This window comes from Equus caballus, chromosome 15 (genome assembly GCF_041296265.1).
Source record: "Equus caballus isolate H_3958 breed thoroughbred chromosome 15, TB-T2T, whole genome shotgun sequence".
Lineage (NCBI taxonomy): Eukaryota > Metazoa > Chordata > Mammalia > Perissodactyla > Equidae > Equus > Equus caballus.
In genome coordinates this window covers 74,664,800-74,691,245 of record NC_091698.1, presented here as the reverse complement: position 1 = coordinate 74,691,245, position 26,446 = coordinate 74,664,800, and the positions used below count along the sequence as shown (strand labels likewise).

Genomic DNA, 26,446 nt, shown 5'->3' with positions numbered 1-26,446 from the left:
TAATATTGACTATTTTAAACCTCACAGCAGCCCCAGGAGTAGATACTATGATTTAGCCCCATTGTACTCTTGAAGAAACTAAGGGGCAGAGGGATAAAAGTTACACAAGAAGGTTAAAGTTGCCCGAGGATACCAAGCCAGCAATTGGTAAAGCCAGGATCTAAACCTAGCTTTACCAGCTAGGGGTGACTGCACACAAGGAGAGCTGTAAAACCAGACAGATCAAGGGGGATCAGGCAGCGAAAGAAGAGCCTTCTACCCATAAGGCCTTCTAGACACTTCATATACAATCTCATTATGTCTTATTACAGTCTTGTAGGACAGAAAGCAGTATTTCATTAAAAAAATTTAGTCCTTTGAGATGATTTTTCAACTTGAATGTCAAATTACATACCGATACAGATCTGATTCAAGTAAAGTAAGTTGTCGAGCAATTTCTATTGGGTGTAAGGTGAGCAGGTCAAAAGTCTCTATGTGCCCAGGTCTGCTTATATGCCACTCAACTGTGGGAGGTGAACTCTGAAATGTAATATTATGACCTGGTCCATTGTCTCTTGCAATTTTTTTCCTTTGGATTATCTTAGTGATGGATTCGACCCATTTTTTCATTGCTTTACCTGAAATACATTTTAAATAACATTTAAATACTTTTTACTTAATATTTTATGTTTTAAAAATAGTTTAAAATCATACAAGTGATACCTGAATATATCTTTGCTATAAAAAGTTCAAATCATCAAAATAAAAGAATGGAAGTTCTCCTTTACTGTTTCCCTCTTCCCTATCCCAATCTCATTCTTCTTCGTATGGGTAACCACTGTTAACAGTTTGGTATATATTCTTCCACATCTTTTCTAAATAAAATTATAAGGTAATTTATTTGTAGAGATTGAACTTCTGTTCAAATTATTATTTTATTATCCTCCAAAAAAAGATGTATCTTACACAAATGAAATTTATAAGGATAGATGATACACATTCACTGTTAAACTAATTAACATTGCATATTATAAACCAAACAGTGGCAGAGGAGTGATTCCTTTATTTTAGTGTGAGTTTTTAATGTGGCTTTGTTTTGTACTATGCATGAAAGTACTATTATTTAACCCTTTATTTTCTGATTCTCATTTAGAGTGTACAATGGAAACAGAAACAAGTTTGTCTAGGACATCCTTAGACCTATACAATCACAGAATCTTTAACTAGAAGGGAAACTTTGGAGATCATCAAGCCTAGCTCCTCATGTTACTGATGAGGGTACTGAAGTCTAAAGAATCAAAGTGATTTTGCCTAAAGTCATGTATCTGGTGAGTGGCAGTGTTCAGAATAGAACTCTTGTTTCTCGGCTCTCAGTTCAATATGCTTTGCTGCCTCTCTGACATATGCAGTATTCACCTAATTGTGGCCCAGTCAACCCTGATCAGTGCTGTTATAATGGTACAACAGTTCCTAATTGTCCTCTGGTACACATACTTTCAGATAAGTGTAAAGACGACATAAGTTGAAATTTTTCTATCCAATTCCAAAAAGTAAGTTGATTTATTAAATGAAAATACATTGGGTCAACAGGGTGATTATTGAGCAATTTGTAGGTCAAAATGTTGTTTGATGAAAATTTTTAACTTTTCCAAATGGTTATGCTGGCACTATAACACCTCTTAACAACACTGAGCAGTAATGACATCATTTGATAGTCACCATATTGGTACTTTTATTACATATAAAACTAGGCACTTAAAAAAACCATACCTCTTACTGTTCCAATAAATTCTTCCATTCGCTGCAAAAGATCTGCATCTCTTTCAAAATCATAGAAGTGGTGTTCTACCCAGTGCCGACATACATTTAATACTCTATGGCATTAACACAGAAGAATAATTGAATTACATGGGAACTCGGACATAAACGTTTATCACAATGAATGGTATAAATGACAACAGAGTAACTCTTACCAAATTAAATAATTGTATAAGTGGCTTACCACTTTCAAAACTCTATGTTAATTAAGACTTATACAATAATTTCTACAATTGCTCTTAACTTCACTCATTTTACTTGTTACCTCCTCCTTGCTTGGGAAAGATCCTTATTTGCTTAAACTCTGAAAAAGAAGTTCAGTAAAGACTTATTTACTTCAGTTATTTATTTAATGCTCACCGCAGTTGTACAGGCTGTATATACTCTTTTCTAAACCTTTTTAGTTCTGCACTCAAGGGTTGATCTCCATTCTCTATAGCTATGCGATCAGCTTCTGTTGGCTCAGGCTCTGGAATTTCAAACCTAACATAAAACAGAACAAACTGATAAAAATACTAATTATATCGAATTATACAAAAACTATAAACCCTTTTACTAGCCAGCATAATCAAGAGAGCACTCTAAAAAATTACTAAGGATAGATACATCAGTGAGAACAAGTGCCTTTCATTTTGGCTTGTATAATCACCCTAAATCAACTAACATACTACTTTTTAAGGGTAATGCTTGAAAAGTTGACTGCTCTTTGTTTGGGTGGATGAACCACTTTTCTTGATTACAGTATTTGTTCATTGACAAGCTCCATTTTCCTCAATGTGTGGCATATTTGAAAAAAATCCGTTCAGAACTTCTAAATCATCAAAATTTGAATTTCCAAAGCCTAAATTACATATTTTATATAGTTCTTTAACTTAAATAATTTTATAAATTTGAAATTTCACATACTGAGTTTCCATCTATTTTTGTGTTTAAATAATCAAAGCTAACATATTATTATAAAATAAATGGTCATCTAAGAGAGATTTTATCTCTTAAAAAAGTACTTACGGAACTAAAATTTAAAGTTCATTTAACACTTTTCCAACATATAAAATCTTAGCTCAATCTATTAAAAAAGAAATAAAGAATTTAAACATTTTAAGTTGACAGACCTTTCTATTATAAGACTCAGCAGTTCTTGAGGTTTACAAAAGGATCTGTATGTTGTAAGAAATGTCCGAACAAAATTGGGATCTGAGAAAACAAAGGAAAAATACTTTATTAAAATTTTTGAGTCAGAATGACTAAAACTATTAGTTACATTTCAAAAGAGATCAAATAGTCAATTTTAAAAGTCCCAAAATGTTCTGACCACATAGAGTGCTTTAGAAATTGTAATGAATTGCTAGCTTTAGTGCTTCCTAAATCAGTGGCTTCCTAAAATATTGATACTAAAATTTTACATTAACTTATTTCTTGACCTCTGCACACTCTGGCTAGCTGATCTTAAACTCATCATTGGCCACAGGAATTCGAAGGGAAGAAAGACAAAGGCAGAGCATGGAAGCAAGCTCCCACCTGCATCTTGGAGTACCACCAGTTGTTTATCTCCTTCACAAAGAGAAAGGCCACAGGAATAACCTGTTACTTTTCTCGACATCCAGACTAGTTTATCTAGGATCAATTATCTAGATTCCTTTAAAATCATGTTAACAGAACGTACAACTAGAAATTAGATCTCATAATCTTGTAGATCAAGTTAAATACAGTTTCTAAATTATTTCATTTGCTGGAGGTCTTGATTAAAACTGCTGAAAGATGCTTACAAATACCTATAAGTTATTAAAACTATTAAATGTGTGAGAATATGTTGATTTGGTTCTATTCACAACTTTCAATTCTTTTTACTTCAAGTAGTCACAATAAGGGGTCTATCATAAGAGCAGGAGTCTCCAACCCTTTCCATGAAAGGATCTACTTTCATTCGCATCTCCATGAAGTACAACAGGAGGCTGCCAGAGTGTGGTCATTTCCCCAGGCCTGCCCGACTCCTGTCTCTCCTTGACAGTATTTTCCCAAGTTGTGGAGAAAGGCTGCTGTCATCAGCACAAGACTTGGGTTGTCATCTTCTGCATAAAAAGGCAAAGAGACATCACGATGGGGCAAAAAAGTCACTTACTTCTATAACTCAGATTTCATTAAGGTCCACATTTAGTTCTAAGAGTCTTTAAAAAGAAGGAAGGGATAGTTCATTAACTTGAGTTTTTTAATGGAAGTATCCTTTTCCTACTTTACATTATGGACTGGTAAGCTCTAATTTAATGATAAATTCATTGAGAGTAGCAACTACCTTTATTTTTGTTAGGCTGCACACTGTGGATCCTTTATAAGAAGTACAATGTACTGCATTAGCATAGGATTTAGCAAGAGTCAGAATTCATTTGTTTGGAAAATTTCTATTTAGGTTGATTCTGTCTGATTAAAACCACCCTAAATTTAGCCTTAAAATAATTTGAATATATTAACTGTTTCCTCTAAAAAGCAAATTCATGGATTTATCATAAAATAAAAATCTTATTTCCAATCTATTGGTATATGTGGTCATCAAGATAATGAATTGAATTAAATATCAGACAACCTTGAGTTTAAGATAATAATACTTTTTTAAGTTAAAGAAAATTTTACATAATAAAAATATATTGGTTTTAAATGCCCCTCTTTTCCCTTTAGCTTTATACCTTCTGAGGCTAGAGTGGGTTACTGATAAAAGTAATTTAAATACATACAATCCTTTAGTAATTTCCTCTCTGTTGGTATTTTATTGTTTGTCTTCAGTTACAGAGTTCCTCAAACGTTAAAGACTAATGTCTCATCCAGAAGAAAAGATTTTAAAACAGAAGGCTGTACAAGATTTTAAAACAGAGATTTATATCGGTTTCATCACAATCCTCCCTTTCAAGAATCTTCTTCCTGTTCTACAAATCTATTTGTAAGGTGAGGCAACTCAAAACACCATATGTTTAGGAAGCAAAAGCAGTGGCCACTGCAGAGATGCTGAGCTGTCACTGTTGGAGAGCCCAGACCCTTAGGACAAGAGTGTTCCAAGTATCCCTGTGCTGTGTTCCAAATTTAGGGTGACCTCTCCCTTTTTTAAAAGAAAGTTTATTTCAGTCTAAAATCAATATCCAGATCTACTTCTTCTCAAATGCCACCTATGTCAGCCTAAAAAGTTGTGGGATACCAAAGGTACCTTTAAATTGAAAAACGACAAAAGCAAGTTCTAAGTGAATTGAAGTATGTTTTAAGAAAACTGACTATTTTTAAAGGCAAACTATTTTAAAAAGCTCTTTTCATCTTAAACCACAACTTCTGGCCATTTCAGTACTTCAGGAACTGATGACAACACTGGGAAAGTCATGATGTGCCTCACTGCCCCATCAGTCAAAAAGGGCTCACATCAATTCCTGGTGCCTGGTATCTAACACTCTCAAAGAGCATCCACGTCATTTGTTCCCTGTGATTTCTGTGGAGTAGGGCCAATGATGTTTTTCTCTTTCCACATACGAGAGAAGTAACTAAGACTTATCTAAGGTCACACAGTAGAATGGCAGAGATTGAACCAGAATCTAGATTGTGTGATTCCTGATTTGGTGTTTTTTTCTACGGTATCACATAACCTCCCTGGATCAAAGGATCCCTTAAGGTTTCCACAGCTGTGAGATCTAAATATAAAGAATGAATCCCTGAGTTATATAATCACTATAGAATTTTACGTAAATGATTAATTCAGAATGTAGCTGCAAATTGTTAGTCTTGGTTAAAGGCACTAGAAAAATTAGCTGTCTAATTGTGATTCTGTAATTCTTGTTAAGCCTTCTTCTAGATGTTAGGAAGTAGCACCCTGTACCTTCCTGTACACTGTATTCAGAAGAGGAGTTTCTGAAGCTGGCGGTGAAATAAACACTCCCACAATCATAACTGTTGTACTAAATTCTAAAGTGACTCAAGTTTAAGTTGTTTTTAGCTTGATTAGAAATAAGAGCAGTCTTGCCAAAAAGAAAAAACCAGCAGAAGCTAAAAATAAACCAAGGAGTTTGGCAACGTTTAAGTACTTTAAAAAAATATCTTAAAGGTTGCATATATTCCCAGGCTTGTATTAATGTAGGCTCTATTTTCAGTCTAAAGCAGTGGAAAATTGCTAATGAATGAAAAGCTTATATTGAGAGGACATAAAATATATTTGAAATTTTACACACACAGAGTACATATTCCAGAAGCCATTTTTATTTCTATTGATTTCCCCATTCTAGTGATTATAAATATACCATGTCACTAACCACTGGAGACCTTTATCTTATTGATGATGCACATGACTAAGATAATTTGATATTTTTAAAATATCAAAACAATTTCAAAAGAAAACAAAGTATTACTTACATGTATCAGGCAATGATAAAAGCTAAGTTTTATATTGCCTCTGTTGGTTGTGGAGCAGTAGTTATCTACCTGTATTATAAACCGTTTCAGAGACAGACGGAAGGCAAGGCATAAAAATATAAAAAGCCAGGGTGGTTTGATTTTAAAACATAACTACAAACAAATATTTGTGGAGAAAATGAAAATCGACTATTTCAATATTCTCCTCTGTTTATCGCTTGTTGTAGATGTAATTCTACAAACCTCTTTCTCAAACATAGCTCCTAAAGGATTTCAATATGAACGACGACAAAAATTCCCTCTGCGGTTTTTCTTCATCATTTTAGGCAACATTCTCTTCTACTTGACTCTCAGATCCCTGTGCTAAGATTTCCACCGTGTTCACCAGCTGCTCTGTTTCCCTCTCTCTATGTAAATACCTGGCAATCCTACTATCAAGTCCTTGCTTGTTCGCCCAGGTTATTTCAAACATGAGCTGTAGTTACTATTTTCCACTGGGCTTCTAGCTGCCTGTCTCCCTCACTCTAACACTATTCTTGACAATATTTTGTTGCACAATTTTTTGAAATCTTAGGAATTCAGAATATACTTACATTAATGTTCAGAATACAGCATATTAGATTTGATGTGATAAATTCAACCATTTTTTCTTATGTAACTATTGTGATTGACACTTGATATTTTATTTGGCAAGGTCAATGAAATTTATGAAATATTTATTACATAGAGTTATTTATGTAAAGAATACCCCTCCCCCAACCACCATAGTGAAACACTGTTAATCAGGATGTCTGTTCATGTGATAATGCTCCCTTTAATACAGCCATTTAAAAAGCTACAAGAAACAATAAGTTCCTCAACAAGGATTTATAAACAATCACTCTTGAATTCCTTAAAAAAGGAAACAGACGCTATGCTGACGCACAAACACTTAAAAAAAATCAGAGTTTAAAAATAGAACAACACTGCCCTATAGATCAAAAATTGTTCAAAAGATTTTTAAAAGGTTAAAACACCAAACTGAGTTTATAACGGACACAAATTCAAAAGAAATCTAATGCAGGTTTTTGAGGATTTTCTAAATGAGGGCATAAAATAGCAGTAAATTCCTTAAGGAAAATTATCAACTGGCTTAAGTCTTTTCAATACCATTTTCTATAAAAGAGAAGTTCACCATGCATGGCAAACACCTTTTTTCCACACTTCAAAATGAAAAGCTTTTATTTCCATATAATGTCAGTTCTGAATTATTATCTTTACCTCAAGGCCACCTCATTTCTCGAAAATAGACTATCAAACAAGATATAGCATCACCAAACATTTCTTTATCCACGTTGTTTTAAGTCTCAATAATTAATTTGTACTTTATTTCCTACAACTGTAACCGAAGTGAAATTTCTACTGTCATCTCTTCTTTATGCACATTGCTTTGTGCTTTCTTACTGGAGGTAAAGAAAGTCTCTTCATGTCCTTGCCAGCCTCAGAATGATCCCTCTAATTAGATAGTTTTCCTGACAGCATTTGGAATTAATTCCAAAGTTCTGATGCAGTTATTAGCGAATTACTATATGTCCAAAAACACTGGATCTGAGAGACAAGCTATAAATTAGATCCCACATAAGACCCTCTTGTAATCTCTTAAGCAACAGTTAAGTACTGTCTAATTCACCTAAATTTAATTTTTTCTCCCAGAAAGCTCCTTTTACAACCACCAATAGACTGATGACTGGGTTTTGTTAAAAACTAAAATTATGATGTATAATATCTAACTATATACCAAAATCTATGCATTAAAATGGAAGTTTATCTAGAGTCAGAATTTATTACCTGTTTCAATAAGAAAAAGAATTATCTCTCTATAATAATATATAGATAATATATATCTTCATAGTAGACCTGTTTTTGCCCAGAAATGAACAAGCCATTTATGTTACTAGCAATTCAAACCAAGCAAGTAATTCTATCTTTATTATTCAATAAACAAAACAAAAAATTACATTATATTCTAATAATGAAAAAAATTCACATTTTATGAGTCAGTATAACATGGTGGAAAGTATACTCTTTATTAAGAGTCAAGAAACTTAATTTCTAGGCCTCATTCTGCAATTAACTGATGTGACTTCTGGCAAATCACATAATCTTCAGGGGACTTGGGTTTTTTGTCTATAAAGTGGGGGATTGGTCATCTCATCTAACACCAGAGATCTATAGCTCTGTTTCATATATTATTGTTAAAAAACTGAGGGATCAAATTGGTTTAAGCCACAGTGAAGTCTGAATTAACTAAGGTTAAACAAGTTTTTCATGACTATGTCTGACCAACCTATAATCTAAAAAAAAAATCTGTAAATAATGCTTATTAGTTATTAAATTTTCTCATCTATTATAGCCAATGTCTTTTATTATAATTCTATACAATAAAAATATGCCAGTTAAATTTCAGCTTTTGTTTCAGCGTAAGCCACAACTTGCACTGTATGTTCTCCAGTAAAAATACCTACTAACCAAATCAAAAAAACCCAAAAGGGCAGACCAATAGTTCTTAAAACAAAGGATAACTTGACCTGTTATCATTGTAGTGAGAACTCAGTCTATTTGCACTGGAAGAGACCTTAAAAAATAACTGCTTTCATGTTTTACAAGTTCATAGATGGTCTATTAAAACACATTCTATATTGCCAGTAATACGTTCAGTGACAGAACTTACAGAAGTGCCCAAATAAGCTAATAATTAATACTAATTTGTGCGTACTGTAAATCATAACTCATGAAAGCTGCTTATGGATTCCAGTTACAACAGTAATATATTTATGACATAAGTTAAAATATTCAATTAAGCTTCAAAAGGGGATAGAAAAGAAAAATGTCAAAAAACTTAGCCAAAACACTCCTAAAACACTGGCATTTTATTCCTCAAGAAATTAATGAAAGGCATTTTTTAAAAACTTTAAGTTTTTTTAAAAAGTAAAACAATCCTGTCAATTTAAATTAAATATACTTAACTTTGCAAAGTTCTATAAATACAAAAATTTAAGTGTATTATATTAACTAGAAATAAAACCATTTAAAAATATTATTCTATTTAAAAGCTAAAAATTAACATAAATGAGAGCAACTATCAAAAGTAACTAATAAAACACCAGGACAAAAGTCCTGAGTCCACAGATTTGGCTAATATTGTGTACATTGAGGAGAGAAAACTGTCAAGACTACAGAGAAACTATCAGCTATGCTTGTTCAAGTTTTCTTTGTTTTAAAAGTATCCTCAATCAATCAGTCAAGTTTCCCAGAAAATAAATATTTAATTGTAGTTCTGCAACTGCTTATTAATAATCATAACTTAGTTTTGTGAAATACAGCAAGTAGTTTACAGAAAATTTTTACCATTAACAATAGAGTTTTATAGAAACAATTACATTAAACATTTTGGAACTTGAGAATGTTTTCCCACTCAAATATCACTGACTTGTGATAGTAAACACTAGTAAGTCGTGTCCAGCACTTGCCACTCACATTGCTCGACAGGAAAAAAAATAGCAAAACTTCTGCCTTACAAACATAGATAAAAATAAAAGGATTAATTTTATTCTAAACAGTCTAGAACTTAAAATGGTGAACAAAAAATGTCTTAAGAAGTAGCAAAGAAGTAAGTATTTTACAACCACAAATTTAATAAAACATTTTTGTAGTTGAATTCTAAATCTTAAACAGAATACAGAAGTTGATGAAGATCCAACTAAATAGGTCATATTAATTACTGAAAATTGTACCTCTCAAAATGGTTTTATATGTAAAAAAGATGACAGAATAATCTATGTCTTTTTCCTGTAAAATCCTAGGCAGCTTATTTAAATTTCTTGTGCTTTGATGTATTTTTCTATTTTGGGGTCAGTAAAATGAATACAGTGATTGCAGAAGTTTCTAGGTGAAAAATCAATAGTAAAATTGGAATCCCAGACTAATTGCCTTTCACTGTATTCGACACGTTTCAGCTACTACCTGCTACTGCCAAATGGTATGTACTTAGTCCAAACTGCTTTTAAAATTAGCCTATGGAAACCACGATTGTTTTGCTATGAAAAAGGCTAGCAAAAGAACTACCAATTAGAGGCCAAATAAAAACTAAAAAGAAAACAAAACACTGTCATCCCAGACACATGTGGAGATAATGAAAGAGCTTATACTTTGATATCAAGATAAAAATATTCTAACTTAATTTTACTTTTTTGCAAGGTGGCCCTAATAGTTTCCAGGCCATCAGTAGTTCTGAATGGACATTTAATAAATTGAACAGATGAACATTATCAAATGTATTCATCTTTAGCCCAGTGGATTAGTTAATGGATATCTTTAAAAGTTTAATTTAACTGGTGCCAGAACAGTTTCCAGAGAGAACTGAGAACCCATTTATAGGACTTTAAAAATTGAAGAAAAATTCTAGAAATAAGAATATATTTAAGCAAGAAGTATGGGATGGATGTTAACTTTCACATTTCACATTTAAGAATAGCATTTATGATATAAGATTTTATATGTCTTTGTAATAAAAACATTCTTTGAAAATAAGTTTACATTTATATTTACAAAGAACCTTCACATATAGTATTTTATTTCTTCTTTCCAACAACATTCTAAGGCAGCTGAGGTGATGTTCATTTTTGAGATGAAAACTAAGGTTCTGAGACTTAAGGAACTGATTGAATGAAGGTGTAAGTCCAAATTCAATGCTCCTTCCACTCTACCATACTCTACAGTATTTTACAACTATGAAACTTGCTCCTATATAGGGAAGTTGAAGGCTGAAGAACACTGGATTATCATTTGTTACCTTATTAGAAGAAATAAAATTACTTAAAAAAATGAATCATCATATTTGTTCCTCACCTCTAAAACATTATATTTGATTCAGCCTATATAGCAATCTTCTGAGATGATCTGGACATGTTTGTCTCTAAAAATTGTCCTGCTAAAGTGAAACTGTTTTCTTAAATAACATCAGTTGTAAAAAAAAAAAAATTGAAAACTTAAATGACTTCCAGGGTTGCTAAATTTAGTAAGTTTTAGGAATGGAAATTAAGAAAAAGCAATGCTGTGTGTCTTTGTACTACCAGCATAATTTTGGTGACGGATGAATATTAAAATTTTTACTGATTTTATAATCTCAATAATGGAAAGAGAAGAAAGAAAAAAGAGGTAAAGGTATAAAAAGGTTTTTAGACTCTAATGATGATGATTTACCACTACTTTTAGTCTTGTTTCTGCCACTTTCTAACTCGGTAAATTTAAGCCAATTGACTTTATTTTCTCATTTATAACTCTGGTTGTAAAGTTAAAAATTATATATATGTGAGTGTAGTATAAAAAGTATAAAATTTCAAAGAAATATAAAGTGGTGGTATTTTTAGTCAAAGGAAAATGAACTCTGATAATGCAGAGGTCTTTTGTTGTTAGTTTGCTTTCTATTTTAGGCACCATGACCTATACAGCGAAGAAAATCAGCTTGAAGCAGGAAAATAAAAGTCACAGGCAACTTATTTCTTACCTGCATACATGTGGTATGTGAGCCTCTCTATAAGTTTAATAACAGTTCCTGCTTTGATAATTGGAATTCCAGCCTTGGGCTGCATGTTTTCTTCAAATATAATATTCTCTTCAGAGTCGGGCTCTGCAAATCTATAAACATCAGCACTAGGGAGCCTCATCTGCTCCTCCTTCTCCTCCTGTAGCATTGTCACATCAAGCATCCTTTCCAGTGTACTCCGGTACTGTAAAGATATCAATGCTGCCATCCAATTGTTTTTCTCTTCAGCTGACTTGGCAGAAAATATAACACTATTTTCATCTTTTAAAATTATTTCAAAAGCATGCTTGTACTCACTGGTGTCATCTTTGTCATTAATTTGTACCTTTCTCATAAAAAACTTTTCTTTAAGACGATATTCTGCATTGCTAGCACCAGGAAGTCTTGGTTGCCCATGATTCGATTTACAGCAAATCATTAAGCCATCAAAGAGAAATATGTGTCTCTCATGTTTGGCTCCTACACGTGTAAGAGTTCCTTCCATTATAAACTCATTGCAACACTGTCCAATGTCTTTTCCCTCCCATCCATCAATATTCTTCTGAATCTCGTTCATTTTCTTGATTGCTAGTTGTTTCCCCTTCATTTGCTGACTATAAAACCGACATGCAGATTCACTGGGATAAAGGAAAAAACATTATTAGTACACAGATGACAGAGAATCTAGAACTCATGTAAATAAAGTGCAGCATAAAAGTATACTTTAAAAAGGTAGCACTGAGAAGGTTTTCACTAATTCTCCAAATATATTAGTGTTACAAAACTGCACAATTTTGGAAACTAAAGCAACACAGTAGAGACATTTTTTTTAGTGCTCTAAAAGAATATGACAACTGACAAAATTCTAACCTGTAAATTCAATTCAGAACGATTATTTCTACCTTGGCTACTCAACATTTAGAATGACAAATATTAAAAAGTAGCCCAATATATGAAAAAGTAATTTAAGAGATTTTAAAAAATTATTTAAAAATGCTTAAGTGGACAAGACCCAAAGCTAAAAGAATATGCACATATTATAATTAGGAAACTGGAAGCAATATTATCTGAATTAGTGCCTCAAATTATATAATCCCTAAAATAAAGGACATTATTAGTTTTACTTTGACAGAGTGATGATGTTGACATAAATCTACCTAATACATTTTGCTGTCTCTCTCCTTTAGCTTACCAGTTAACTCTCAGAAGCTCTTGTCTGGGAGTGTGCAAGGAAAATGCACAAATATGAAAGGTTTTTCAAACAATAACAAATTCTCTTGGCTTTGATGTCACTTCCTCTGAAAGACCAAGCTTGTCACTAAAACTATTTTCTTCATTGTTTACTCGAGGAGGAAACTGGGATCTCTGCGTTTATACCACAATATTCAGGGTGAAAAGGAGGATTATAAAAAAAGTGAAAATATTCACCTCAGTCTTCGTTTTGCAAGACTTTTAGAACATATTTTTTCCATACCACTCTGAACATTAAGCAAAGCTGTTATTGCTTGTTTCAAACATTCCTTGTCTTCTTGATCTTCACTCTTTTCTTCTAACTGCTGCAAAGTCAAAATGACAAATATGAACCAGTAGAACAGTTTTGGACAAAAACCAAAAAAAGCCCATTTTATTTAAGGATAAAGATAACTGATTCAACTCTTTCTACCAGAAAAAATTTTTTAAACGCGTCATAAAATATATTATTCTTTTTAAAAGTCCTTTTCTTCTTTATGTATTATTATCCATATTAACCTGCAACCAAGTTTTCCACATTAAAAAAAAAAAAAAGAGTAGAAGCAGTGTTAAAAGACGTCGCACCTTGTGACAGGCAGTAATGTGTAGTATCTCGGATGTATATTACTGAAAAGAAGTGAGGAGCATAAATTATCTTTTTAACTATCATAATGCAGTACAGCTGTAGGCACATAGATGAGATATTTTCAAGTGAGGAATTTGGTCTGATTCTGACATTATTGTTGTAGGCAACGGGATGATAAGGATGATAAATATATAGAGAAGGATGTGCTATAGTGAAGAGGAACTTGAAGACATAAAATCTAGGATCAAATTTGACTTTCCTTCTGTGTGACCCCGGGGCAAATTACTTAACTTTTCAGTCTCACTTTTCCCATGTGTCAAATGAGGCTTATAAAAAGCCTGCCCTTCCAACTTTATGGGGCGATTATTAAAAATCAAAGCACTTCGTAAATGATAATGTACAATGTAAGTGTAAGTTGCTTTCTTTGTAGTTCTACTACAGAATTAACATTAGCATCATGAACAAACTTGTCAGTATTCACGTTAAGATTTTGAGTAAAACTAGGGAAATATATATATTAATGAACCTCAAGCACATTTTCTATTAGTGGCAAATATACTATGTATGCCAGACAGAAAGTCTGTACTTAAGGAGTATTGTATCATCAATAACTACTAATTATCAATACAGTAAGGTGGCTACAATTCAAGCAAGCAAATAACTGAGGTATGAGTGACAGTAAGTGACAATAATTCAGTAACCTCCTAAATCTGTTTCTGGCTACCAAAAAGGAAAAGCTAAGAAATAACATTTTGTCAATAGAGCTTTCATGCAACATTTAAGAACACTTACTCTCTACCATAAAGGAAAAGACTTGAGAAGTAAAACCATAAAATAGTCAAAGTAATTTATAAAGGTTTACTTTTTAAAGAGCTTCATTAGTCATTAGTACTTTAAGCATTTTATGTTCTCGAGAAGTATGCCTGAAAGATCAACACATTCCTTTCTGCTTCAACTGATAAAGATTAGTTACACACACACACACATACACACACACACACACGTGTGTACTGATGACCTGTGAAAAGTAAACATATTTTTTACTCAATGCCCCAAACCATTTTTATAAAAATAATTTATTTAAAATATCTTAATGCTCAAATATTCCAGAATAAATACTATATTGTAATGTTTATTTAGTGCTCCGCTTTTATTATCCAAATTTCTTATATCCATTATTCAAAACTCACCATACTTTCCACTAGTACACATAATCTGTACTTTTTAGAAAAATATTCAGTCTTAATTGTATTAAGTAAAACAAAAATCTATTCAAGATAATTTCCAACATAAAAAGGGTAAAAAAATAGTTTCCAAAGAATAAGAGACCTTAAAATATATATGTTTTTAAAAAAAAAAAAAAAAGTTGGGCAGGCCCAGTGACACAGCAGTTAAGTTCGCGCACTCTGCTTCAGCAGCCTGGGGTTCGCTGGTTTGGATCCTGGGTGTGGACCTACTCACTGCTTACCAAGCCATGCTGTGGCAGACATCCCACATATAAAATGGAGGAAGATGGGCACAGATGTTAGCTCAGGGCCAGTCTCCCTCAGCAAAAAGAAAAAGGAGGATTGGTGGCAGATGTTAGCTCAGGGCTAATCTTCCTCAAAGTATAAACCCTCAAATACCTTTTACTCATAGTATTGCTCTTCAATATGGCCAGCTAGATTAAAGAAAGTCAACGGCCAAGTGTTCATAAAGAAACATACTAGGTTTTTACTTAATGGATACTACTGGTAGGCTAAAGGCCGAACTCTGGGTACTCTCAAAGTACCTTTCCTCTCTATCATTCTAAACTACTTACCTCTCAGAAGGCAGAATTTTTGGAGACAAATAAAATGTTACCATTAACCTTATCAAGTTCAGGCTTCAAAAGCAGCAGACAATCTAATATTGAAAGCAACACTCAATAAGAAAGGGCAAAATTCTACATGGTGTAATGAAAGCACCACTAAAGAGTGAACTATTTCATTGAGTTATTTAAGAATTTTTTTTCTTTGAGGAAGATTAGTCCTGAGCTAACTACTGCCAATCCTCCTCTTTTTTGCTGAGGAAGCCTGGCCCTGAGCTAACATCTGTGCCCATCTTCCTCCACTTTATATGTGGGACACCTACCACAGCAAAGCTTTTTGCCAAGCGGTGCCATGTCTGCACCCGGGATCTGCCAAAGCAGAAGGTGTGCACTAAACTGCTGCGCCACGGGGCCAGGGCCCGAGTTGTTTAAGAATTTAATCACTCAATATTCAAGTGAATACAATACAAGGCAACTTTTTAGTGTTAAATAGTTGACACTAACAGGTAGCAGAATATTATTGAATCCTTCATATTCTATCTTTTGATTTTTTATATTATTAATTCAGGCAAACATACCTAAAGTCATACAAAACACACAGTTCTAACAACATAAATAAAAAGAACTATGAAAGTAACAAATTTGTGTAGACGTGTTTGATTTTTCTATTCTAAAAATGTTTCAAGTTTCCGGGTAATTTATGATTTAACTATAGCATTTCACATACAGAATATACGAGTATCTCAAAAATATTTTTAATATATTTTAAAACCACAAACCCAAACTCTATTTCAAAATCCATAAAACTTTACTGATGAAATAATTTTAAAATCTAATTTTTACTTTCATAGCATTAAGCATCTAACATTAATTTCACTGTAATAAATGACATTTCTTATATAAGCATTCTCTGCTTCTTTTACTTAACATAGCTGATTGAAACTGGGCATTGGTGCAGAATAATTCAATCTAACCACTATCAAAGGGGTGGCTTATTGTTGCTACAGAAACAAAGCAGTGACGATTAATATGTAAACAAGACTCCACAAAGCAGCATCCTCTTACTATCAAACTGATACTCAATGCAGTACCATGCTCCTCAGGGATGCCTATTTAATAACATTGTACAACAGCAACAATTTAATTTTACAAATGCAGTTCATTTAAATAGTTAAAATAATTATCCAGTTCTGAGATGATATATTGCTGTATAGAGATTGATTTTAAACTTATCCAGAGACTCATATTCTACAGCACAATGAAAACTCATCTGGTCTATAGAGATGATAAAATTTATATTTTCTAAAGAAAGGAGCCACTTTTACCAGTGATTACTTCTTTTGTGTCCTTTAGAAATAAGTAGAAGGGGCAGTAGTCAATATGGTGTATTGCATGTCCAAAGGAGACTCTGGGAGAGAAACGGGGTTAAATTTAAGGAGCTGTGAACTGGAAAAGGATATTTACGATGGTATTCAGGAAAGGAATAACTCAAGATTGGTTTATAAATAAAGTTGTGTACCCAATGCATTTTGTATGAGTTCAACTTATTCACAAACATTTAATGGCTTCCCTTTGTTTTTAAAAAAAATAACTTGAATTCATGTTTTTATTTCTAGAAATTAATTTTCTCCAACATGAACTTATATAAAAAAAGAACTGCCATTTACTTGATAGTAGAGGCAGGCAGGACCAGAATGCGAGACTCCTGACTCTCAGGCAGTGACTTTTTCAATATGCTACCCAAAGAACCGAAATGACTTCGAAATACCTATTTAGAAAATATTCACCAAATAAAACCTATTCCATTCAAATAGGTAAGTTGCAACACACAGGGATAATAGAATATACGATCAAGAAATATACATTATAATTGCCTAAGATTTGGGACATAAAAATATTTATCTTTATCTTAAATATTATGTACATATAAAGAGCTCATCACAAAATGTGAGAACAAGAGCAAAGGTGGGGATCATGTTTCAACTTTGGAATGGTTACTTATGTGCTGTTTGATGAGACACTAAAGCAGATTACACCATGGAAAATACATGGTCAAAGAAGAAATTTACGGGCCAGCCCAGTGGCGCAACGGTTAAGTTCACACACTCTGCTTCTCGGCACCCCAGGGTTCGCCGGGCTTGGATCCTGGGTGCGGACATGGCACTGCTTGCCATGCCATGCTGTGGTAGGTGTCCCACATATAAAAAGTAGAGGAAGATGGGCACGGATGTTAGCTCAGGGCCAGGCTTCCTTAGCAAAAAAGAGGAGGACTGGAAGTAGTTAGCTCAGGGCTAATCTTCCTCAAAAAAAAAAAAGAAATTTAATTTTGTAGTCCTCTTAACAAATGTATGGAATATTATCCAAATTATTCCAGAAACCAACTGCTCCTGACTCTTTGCTGTGTCATAAAATATTCCATTAAAGGCTGAACACAAGAAAGGCAATGAAACGACAAAGGCAATGACACTCAAATTAACTATTCTTTCATGGTAGCTGCACAACTAAAAGTTATGAGTGAAGATGATGGAATTCTTAACTAAAATGAGGCTTAGATATTGTCTGCAGACTCCTCATACTCCTCCTACTCATACTACTTGTTAACTCAGGACGTAAATTTCATAACCAGTTCCGTCCTTTCTCCCACAAAAGTTATTTTTTGAGTTAAAGTGATTTTACATATGCAGATAATTCTCTTACAGTACACAAAATTTCAACCAGTAAGTGATGTTAGTGATATTAACAAAATTTGACCTTCTTTTACTTAACCAATCTAAACTCTCATTTTCCCCTAAGATAAGCAAGCAGATGATCATTACCAAGGTTGTATATATTACATGGAATAAGTAGTATAAATTTATAGTATAATTAGTACAATTCTTCTATAATTGTAATTTAAATAAAACAATATCTTTATTAAATTAGCCAATGGTTGAAAATACAAAAATAAAATCTTAAAATATAAACTGTAACATGACTTATAATTCACTATTAGGAAATAAAAGCAAAATTCTCAAGGCTTTTTGAGGAAAGTCACAAATTTTGAGATAATTAAGTGGTCTTTTGTATACTTTTACAAACTATTTATAATATTAATAGTAGCTGAGTGAAAAAAAAAACTCAAAAGGGGAGATCTACAGAGGAAGTCAGCCAAGTCTCAATCAGAATTAATTTTTAATAAATATTTAACCACCCCTTATTTATAAGCAATGAAAACATGATGGTGAACATGTCAAATCTGGTCCGAGCTGTTAGAGCTTAGAGTATAAGAGAAGATAAATGACTGACAAAGTACTATGATGGGGAAAATATAGGGCACTCCAGAAATACACAGCAAGAGCCTTTGACGTAATAAAGGGAGAGAGAATGACAGAGAAAGATAGCTTCCAGAAGGAAATGACTACAAGACCTGAAGGATAAGAATGGATTAACCATGGGGAAACAGAAGTACAATACTGAAGTACAACACTGTACAGGCAGAAGAAAAAGCACGTGTGACTTAGAGACTTTTAGGACCAGGATTGAGGAAAACTGGCTGAAGGGTAGAGCCTGATGGGTGGGAAGGATAGAGAGTGGGGAGAGGTGATGAATCAAGATGTTGGAGAAATAAATAGGGACCAAGTCATGACTGTAAGCCTTCTTAGGAACTTGAACATTAACCTGGAGCAATGGGGTTTTAGGCTAGTGACTAACATGATCAAATTTACATTTTAGAAAGATAGCTTTGGTTTGGTTATCCTGTCAAGAGCAGACTGGTGGGGAAGGGGAGATAGAAAAGGCAAAACTAAAGGGAGATTTGTGATAACCCAGATGAGATGATCGTAACCCTCACAGAGTATTGAGAGGAAATCAAAAGATGATGAACCCAAAAGAAGATCCTTGTCAAGAATGAAAAGGACTTACTTAGTGACCAAGTGGATATGATGTAGAGAATGAGGGAGAAGAGGTGAGGATTTCCAGATTTCTATTTTGAAGAACTAGATGGTAGTGGGACTACTCACTGAGAGAATGAGCACGGAAAGATAGTTTTGCTAGGGAAGAGAGCAAGTTTTGAAGAAAGTGAATTTGAGGTGCTCACACAACAAGAAGAGTGTTCAACAGACAGCTGGACAATGAATAGCTTACATTTCCCCATTTTCCTCTTTATACTCCTGTCTTCATTGAATCCCTTTAATCCAAATGAGACCAGCACAAGTTCCTGATTTTCTTCAATCGGCCAAAATTGACTTTTGGTATGACAGGTTTGTTACCTGACAGCAAAGGGTCACTGCTTTTTCTAGATTAACTTCATGAGTAAATGATGGGATTGGGAGTAAGGGAAGAAGAAGGTGTGATGTGGTTCAGGACACGCTACCCCAAAAGATGCCATGCTGCATCTGAGTATTTTAAATTGAAAGAGTTTGAGGAAACAGCAGAAAGGAAGAAGAAGGTCAGTGACCTTCCTGCTTCTGTTTCCTCAAACTCCTTCAGCTTAAAATATTCAATATGCCAAGGCTTCTGTGTCACGTGAAACTTATATTAAATAAATTTGTATGCTTTTCTCCTGTTAATCTGTCTTTGTCTGTTTACTTTTCAGACCTAGTCAGGGACTCTAGGAGGACTGAAGAAAAAACTTTCCTCCCCTACATGTGCTTGGGAGCCGAAGTATTAAAATACACACACACACAGTTTTTAATGGAGAACACTATGACATGTAAATTATATCTCAATAGAGCTGTTTTTAAAAAAGTAATAATTTAACACTTTCAGCAGATGCTAAATATCTGCTCTTCAGCTTTCTGTATACCTATCAGAGTAGAATATCTTCATTCTCAAAATGGGCTTTTAATGGTTTTAGTAATCAGACTGAGGGTAAGTTCAATTTCCAATCTGAAATGTGCAGTAACCAAAAAACTCATAAGATTTTAAGGTTTTAAAAAAAGTAAATGGCAACATCTAAATATTTACAGCAACATTTTATCTATTGAGAATTCAAATATTAATTTTAAAAATACATTTAACCAAGAGAAGGGAAAACACAAAAAATTTATTGTTGATTCAGTCAGTTTAAAGTTTATGATTAAAAAAACTTTACACTAAGGTTTACAATTAGACATTTTATTTGGGGTTTCTTATTAATTAAAATGGGTACTTAAAATTTTATTATAAAATTTGCAAAGTACTTAAAAGCAGAGAGAATAAAATAATACTCATATCCTTCATCCATATTGGGCAGTTCTTAAGATTTTACTAAATTGGCTTTATTCATCCCCCTTTGTATTTTTTTGTTGCCCATACAAATGGAAAATAAAATTAATATAATCATTTAAATATATAATAGGAATTAAAACTGTCTCTGAAAAAGTTTTTCAGCATGTCCAATCAAAAGAATGATAGAGGCAGATAATGATAAAAGTATTATTTACTATTCTCTATTAGTAAACTAATTCCCAAGTTAAATATTAGAAATTCTGAAAACGTTTTAAAATAGAGAGGCACTTAATGAAAGAAAAAAATTTTACACCTTAAAAAAAAAAACTGCAACATACTGAAAGCAGCCAAAATGCTGGTGAATAGGGTTACCAAGCTCCTTTCATTTTGACTTAGAATCACTATTTTTACAGTGAGGCCAAGTTTATTTTTATTATTAGCTTTTTAAAGAAAAGGAGAAGGTCAGGTGAATTTCTAGCTAAAAAAGAAAATTTATTTGATGAAGAAGTCATTACACAACAGCAAAAAAAGAAAAACAGGGAAAGATGTTTCTAAGTATCACTGTTGTGTTTTTCAGATTAAAATAATCCTAGTTAATTGTAAAAATATTTTACAATTTCCTCTAATTGGATTAAATTTGTGTACTGTTTTTGTTTGGGAATATTTCAAACCCAAGCATGGCATCTAGGTAAGGGAAAAGACAAAAGATGATTTAAGAATAAGTAAGAGCAATTAAAAAAAATAAATGCAACTGATTTTTAAACATGCACAATATTCAAATAATATTTTAAACAGGATCCAACTATTCCTATCTTTGAATTCATTAAAATATATTTTCTAACATTAGCAGCTCTCCCACCTACCTGAGAAACCTGAGTTGGCAACCCTTTACTGTTTCCCCTCCTACTTTGTAGACACCATAGCCATAACAAATACTGAAGAAGAGCTATTAAAATGCAAGAGCTTTCAGTAATGGTGGTGGAGTGAAGAAGTCTTGAGAACCCTCCCACAGATAAGAATTATACAATCTGGATAAAATATAAAAAATAACTATAGGCACTAGAAAACATCTAAAAGAAAGCATAAGCCAGCAGTGCAATTACTCTTGAAAAGCTGCAACTAGAAAGTGTACACTTTTGAGATGAGGGCTTTCCCTAACCTCCCATGGTGACAGTGGGCAAGAACTAGAGGAAAGGAGTAGCTTTACAGGCTAGAGATGAAAGAGAGCAGAGTTTAAGAGGAAATTTAAGGGGGAAATCTGGAAGTGAATGAACTGCAGAAGGGTTGTGATCCCAAATCTGAGAAGAAACTCTACCCAGATACCTGGCTAAACTCTCCATGGGTGGGAAGACCACAGGGAGCCTGGCAAAAAAGGAAGCAGAGACCAAAAAGGAATATACTCTTGATAGATGGAGCAGCAGTGGATGAGTTCTGCTGCTTTTCTTAAATGGAATTTATTTCCCAACTGTACACAGCTCAGGCAGCAGGAAGCTGAAGCCTTAGTGGTTTAAAGTGCCAGAGGATAGAGCCTGAGGTTGGCAGAGCAGCTGGAAATTAAGGGGGAATCTCCAGGTGTAAGGGAACCACAGAGACTGTGCCCCCAAAGCTGAACAGAGTCTTTGCCCAAACACTTGTTTGACTGCCAAATCATCTAAGTGTAGGGGAGATCCAAGAGAGTCAGGCTGAAAAATCAGCATATAGAAATCCTAAAAAACCCACAACAATCCTCCACACAACAGAATCCAGAGTTGTTAACTAGTAAAAAAACCCCAGGAAAATGTGCATATTCAGGGAAAAAGGCAGTTAATAGAAACTGACTCCAAGTGGGCCCAGATGTTGGATTTAGGAAAGACTTCAAAATGACTTTCATGATCATGTTCAAAGAATTAAAGGAAAACATGGTCTTACTGAGTGGACAGATAGGGAGTCTCTGGAAACTATAAAACAAAATCCAAATGGAAATTCTAGAATAAATAATTATAACTAACAGTTCTATTGACAGATCAATAGAAATGACCAATTTGAAGAACAAAGAGAAAAAAAGACTTAAGAACAATGAACAGTTTCAGAGATCTGTGGGACAACATAAAGTGGTTCAACATACATGTAACTTGTGTTCCAGGAGAGAAAGTGAGAGCAAAATGGCAAAAAATGCAATAATGTAACAGCAAGTTAAAATCTGAAGTATGGAGAGAAGTCTCAAACTTTAAACAGGCAATCAATCCTAAAAAATATTAGGATATCTCATGTATGAAAACAAAATACCTTTTAAAACTATCTCTCTGTTCTTATCAGAGAAAAAATTACCAAAACTATAAATGCCCCTCATAGCAAGTTGATTTAAAATTAAAAAGTGGAGTAGTACAATAGTCAGCTGTTTGTTTATGATGGTTCCTGAATTATACCATCCTACGTTTAACTTTAAACATTCAACATCTGTGGTCAGATATGATACCACTCAGTGCACTGCTTTGAGCCCATGGTTTCTGGATAATAATTTCTCAATTTAGAAAGCTAGTTCAGGGGAATGGAAGCTAGACAGACCTCTTCTGGGCTCTTTTTATTATTATTATTTTTTTTTTTTTTTTTGAGGAAGTTTAACCCTGAGCTAACATCTGCCACCAATCCTCCTCTTTTTTTGCTGAGGAAGACTGGCCCTGAGCTAACATCCATGCCCATCCTTCTCTACTTTATATGTGGGATGCCTACCACAGCATGGCTTGCCAAGTGGTACATAGGTCCGCAGCAGGGATCTGAACCGGCGAACCCCGGCCCGCCAAAGCGGAACATGTGAACTTAACCACTGAGCCACCGGGCTGGCCTCTTTTCTGGGCTTATTTTTATGATACTCAGAGAGAAGAAATGTTTTCTAAATTTCCTCTTATTGCTGGTATTAAGACATCAGCTCATGGAGAGTATAAAAAATGGCCTGAAGCATAGAGCAATTAAACCAGATGCAGAACACAGAAAAAAAGTGTATAAAAAATTATCTAAAGTAGAATGATACTGTCCAGCTCCCAAACTAGAAAAGCAGCAAACCAAAGCCATTAACAATGCATACAGGATATTCATAGTAGGGGTCTGCAGAGTGTATTTCTTTACAAAGAGCTTTTGGCAGACTATGTGAAGGCCACTAGTGGGTATTTAAAGTGTATAATGTAGAACAATGTTCATGTTTGCCTTTTCCAATTTGTTTTATGTAGCATTAAAAAAAAGGGACTACTTTGGGAGGAAAAACTACTTTCAACATTTCTCAGTTCTTGATCCTAAGTTTTCCACTCACTGCACATTCAGTTCTAAGTTGTTATCTGTAATCCTTTCCCACAATTCCTGTACTTAAGCATTTGGGGCTACAATTTTTGTAATATTTGTGATGTTAAGGGGAAAAAGTTAAGAACTATTCTTCAAGTCAGTCTAGTACACAAAAATCTAGGAATATTAGAAAATTTCATGTTAAATTTTAACATCTAGCAAGGTCCAACCATGTGAGCACTCAGATTACAGTCTTTAGCAACCTTATTTCCTAAAATAAAGCTTGTGATCAAGATAAACACTGCACTGTTATGATGAATTAATGTCAACTACAATACTTATTATTCCATTGGTTCTCAATTTAATCTTGCCTAAAAATACATGATTGTTACGATGTGTTCAGATTAAACCTGGATATGTTTTCTCTCAATTATTTTGCTAACCTTGTCCTTTTTATTACCAATAAAACCTAAGTCAGGCATAGAGGTTTTAAGTGTTAAATTTTCTATTATTTTTTCATTTAAGAGAAAGCATACATGATAACCCCAGCTCCAATTATATATATTTAGTCTTATTCAGATGATTAAGTTAGCAACTTTATATTCCTATGAATTTTTACCTGCCTATAATCCATCTATTGGAAAAATACTGCAGTTGTTGCCTTTTCACTAGATTTTGGTGGAACTAACATGAAATTTTAAAATCTAAGATCAGGATGAAATGATAATTCAATTGGCCTAATGTAAAATATACATATATGGGTTTAAGAAAGCCAATATACACTGGAGAGTCAGAAAAACAAAAATGAATTTTTATAATATACCAAAAACTAACTGTAATGGGTTGAACTATGTTCCCCCAAAAGATATGTTCAAGTCCTAACCCCTGGTACCTGTGAATGTGATCTTATTTGAAAATTGAGTCTTTGCAGATATAATCAAGCTGAGATGAAGTCATATTGGATTAGGATGGGCCCTACATCTTTGATTTGGGGTCTTTATAAGAGAAAGGAGAGACAGCTTTGGATGCAGAGATAACAGAATAATGTGAAGCTGTGAAGAAAGCGATGTGAAGATGGAGGCAAAGATTGAAGTGATGGCATCTATAAGCCAAGGGATGCCAAGAATTGCTGGAATCCACCAGAAGCTAAGAAGAGGCAGGAAGGATTCTTCCCTAGAGCCTTTAAAGGGGGTATGGCTCTGTCAAATCCTAATTTCGGACATCTAGTCTCCAGAACTGTGGAAGAATAAGTTTCTGTTGTTTTTAAACCACTCAGTCTGTGGTGCTTTGCTTTGGCAGCCCTCAGAAACTAATACACTAATGTACATACAACAATAGAGATTTGAACCTTTTTTTTTTTTAAGGAAGATTGGCCCTGACCTAACATCTGTTGCCAATCTTCCTCTCCCCCCCACCCCAAAGGCCCTCAGTACATAGTTGTATGTCCTAGTTGCAGGTTCTTCTAGTTCCTCTAATGTGAGATGCCTCAGCATGGGTTGATGAGCAGTGCTAGGTCTGTGCCCAGGATCCAAATTGGCGAACCCCATGCAAACTTAATTACTGGGCCACGGGGCTGGCACCCGAACCTAATTTTTTACATTGAAGGACCCTTACTCTTCCCTAGGTTATACGGACCCAGCAGACTGGCAACAGAATAGGTAATCCTCTAGGGATCTGATTGGTTCAAAATCATCCTAGATGATTTTTTTCTAATATTTGTCTGAGTATACCTTAAGGAGTTAAAATAATGTTAACATAAAAGGTTAACATTTTTGTTGAACCGAACGCCGTACTGATTTGCTATCCTTCAAAATACTGGTCTACTTATTTACTTAGCCCCAAGAAACAACTCTAAATTTTTTCAATAAAGCAAATTAAACTTCATGTAGAAAACCACATTATTGGAGCAATGTGGTTTTCAAAAGCACACGAAGTTTTTTTAATTCATAAAAATGAACTTTAATTTGAAAAAATTAATCAAAGCTTCCAAAGACTTGACTGCTAACTTTAACTTGCTGGAAAAAGAAAAGAATATTTTATTTTCAGTTTCAGTAACAATAAAGTCTTATACCATTAACAACTAAACTTTTATTTTCTGAACTTGTAAAGTTTAAGGCATTCTATGTTTCCAAAATAAATATAATTATATACAATTTACAGTTAAACTTCTTTTAAAATATAGACATTTATAGGAATTCTAAGGAAAATTTATTTTATTTTTGCCATTCATTTTATTGAATGTCTAAGTGCTAAACATTACTAAGCATGAGAATTCAGATACACAGGGCTCAGTTCCATTCTTCACGGAGCACAAAGTCTTATGACAAGGTAGACAATAAAAATGGGACAAATTCTATAAAGAAGTATAAAGAGAGAGGGAGCTCTGTAAAGGACCAGCCCAGGGAACCAAGGGAACTTGACAGAGGAACCAACATTTGAACAAACTCTTTGACAAGGAGGAATTTCTCAGATGAAAAGGTAAGGTAGACAGAAGAGGAATTCCAGGGAAATGGGAAAAAAGAAAAGGATACGGAGTGCTATACAGATCTGACATATCCAGGGCTACTACAAAATTTTTTATGGCTAACGCGTAAAGTGGGTAAACATCAAGTATTGAGAGATGAGGCTGGAGAGAGGCTAAAGAATGTACACTTTGTATTGTAGT

At 33.7% G+C, this 26,446-nt stretch overlaps 2 protein-coding genes across 19 annotated transcripts in view; one reads left to right on the top strand and one right to left on the bottom strand.

Annotated features, from left to right (window-relative positions):
- Positions 1–5,715, top strand: part of ARHGEF33 (Rho guanine nucleotide exchange factor 33) — a 111,984-nt gene extending 106,269 nt beyond the window's left edge. For 8 of the 17 annotated variants that reach the window (XM_070235595.1, XM_070235593.1, XM_070235584.1 and 5 more), the window contains 2 exons: positions 1,133–1,307; positions 4,573–5,715. Coding sequence is in view for 8 of the 17 variants with exons in the window: in XM_070235584.1 (XP_070091685.1) it covers positions 1,133–1,166 (34 nt within the window). In the remaining 9 variants the exon portion in view is untranslated. The remainder of the gene's footprint in view (positions 1–1,132; positions 1,308–4,572) is intronic. The other 9 variants (XM_070235585.1, XM_070235565.1, XM_070235575.1 and 6 more) reach the window with 3 other exon arrangements.
- SOS1 (SOS Ras/Rac guanine nucleotide exchange factor 1) overlaps positions 1–26,446 on the bottom strand; it is a 151,272-nt gene that overhangs the window by 27,927 nt on the left and 96,899 nt on the right. For both annotated transcript variants that reach the window (XM_005600032.4, XM_005600033.4), the window contains exons 9-14: positions 13,166–13,293; positions 11,720–12,375; positions 2,910–2,991; positions 2,158–2,280; positions 1,750–1,853; positions 395–617 (exon numbers count right to left, since the gene is read on the bottom strand). In XM_005600032.4, the coding sequence (XP_005600089.1) occupies positions 395–617; positions 1,750–1,853; positions 2,158–2,280; positions 2,910–2,991; positions 11,720–12,375; positions 13,166–13,293 (1,316 nt within the window). The remainder of the gene's footprint in view (positions 1–394; positions 618–1,749; positions 1,854–2,157; positions 2,281–2,909; positions 2,992–11,719; positions 12,376–13,165; positions 13,294–26,446) is intronic.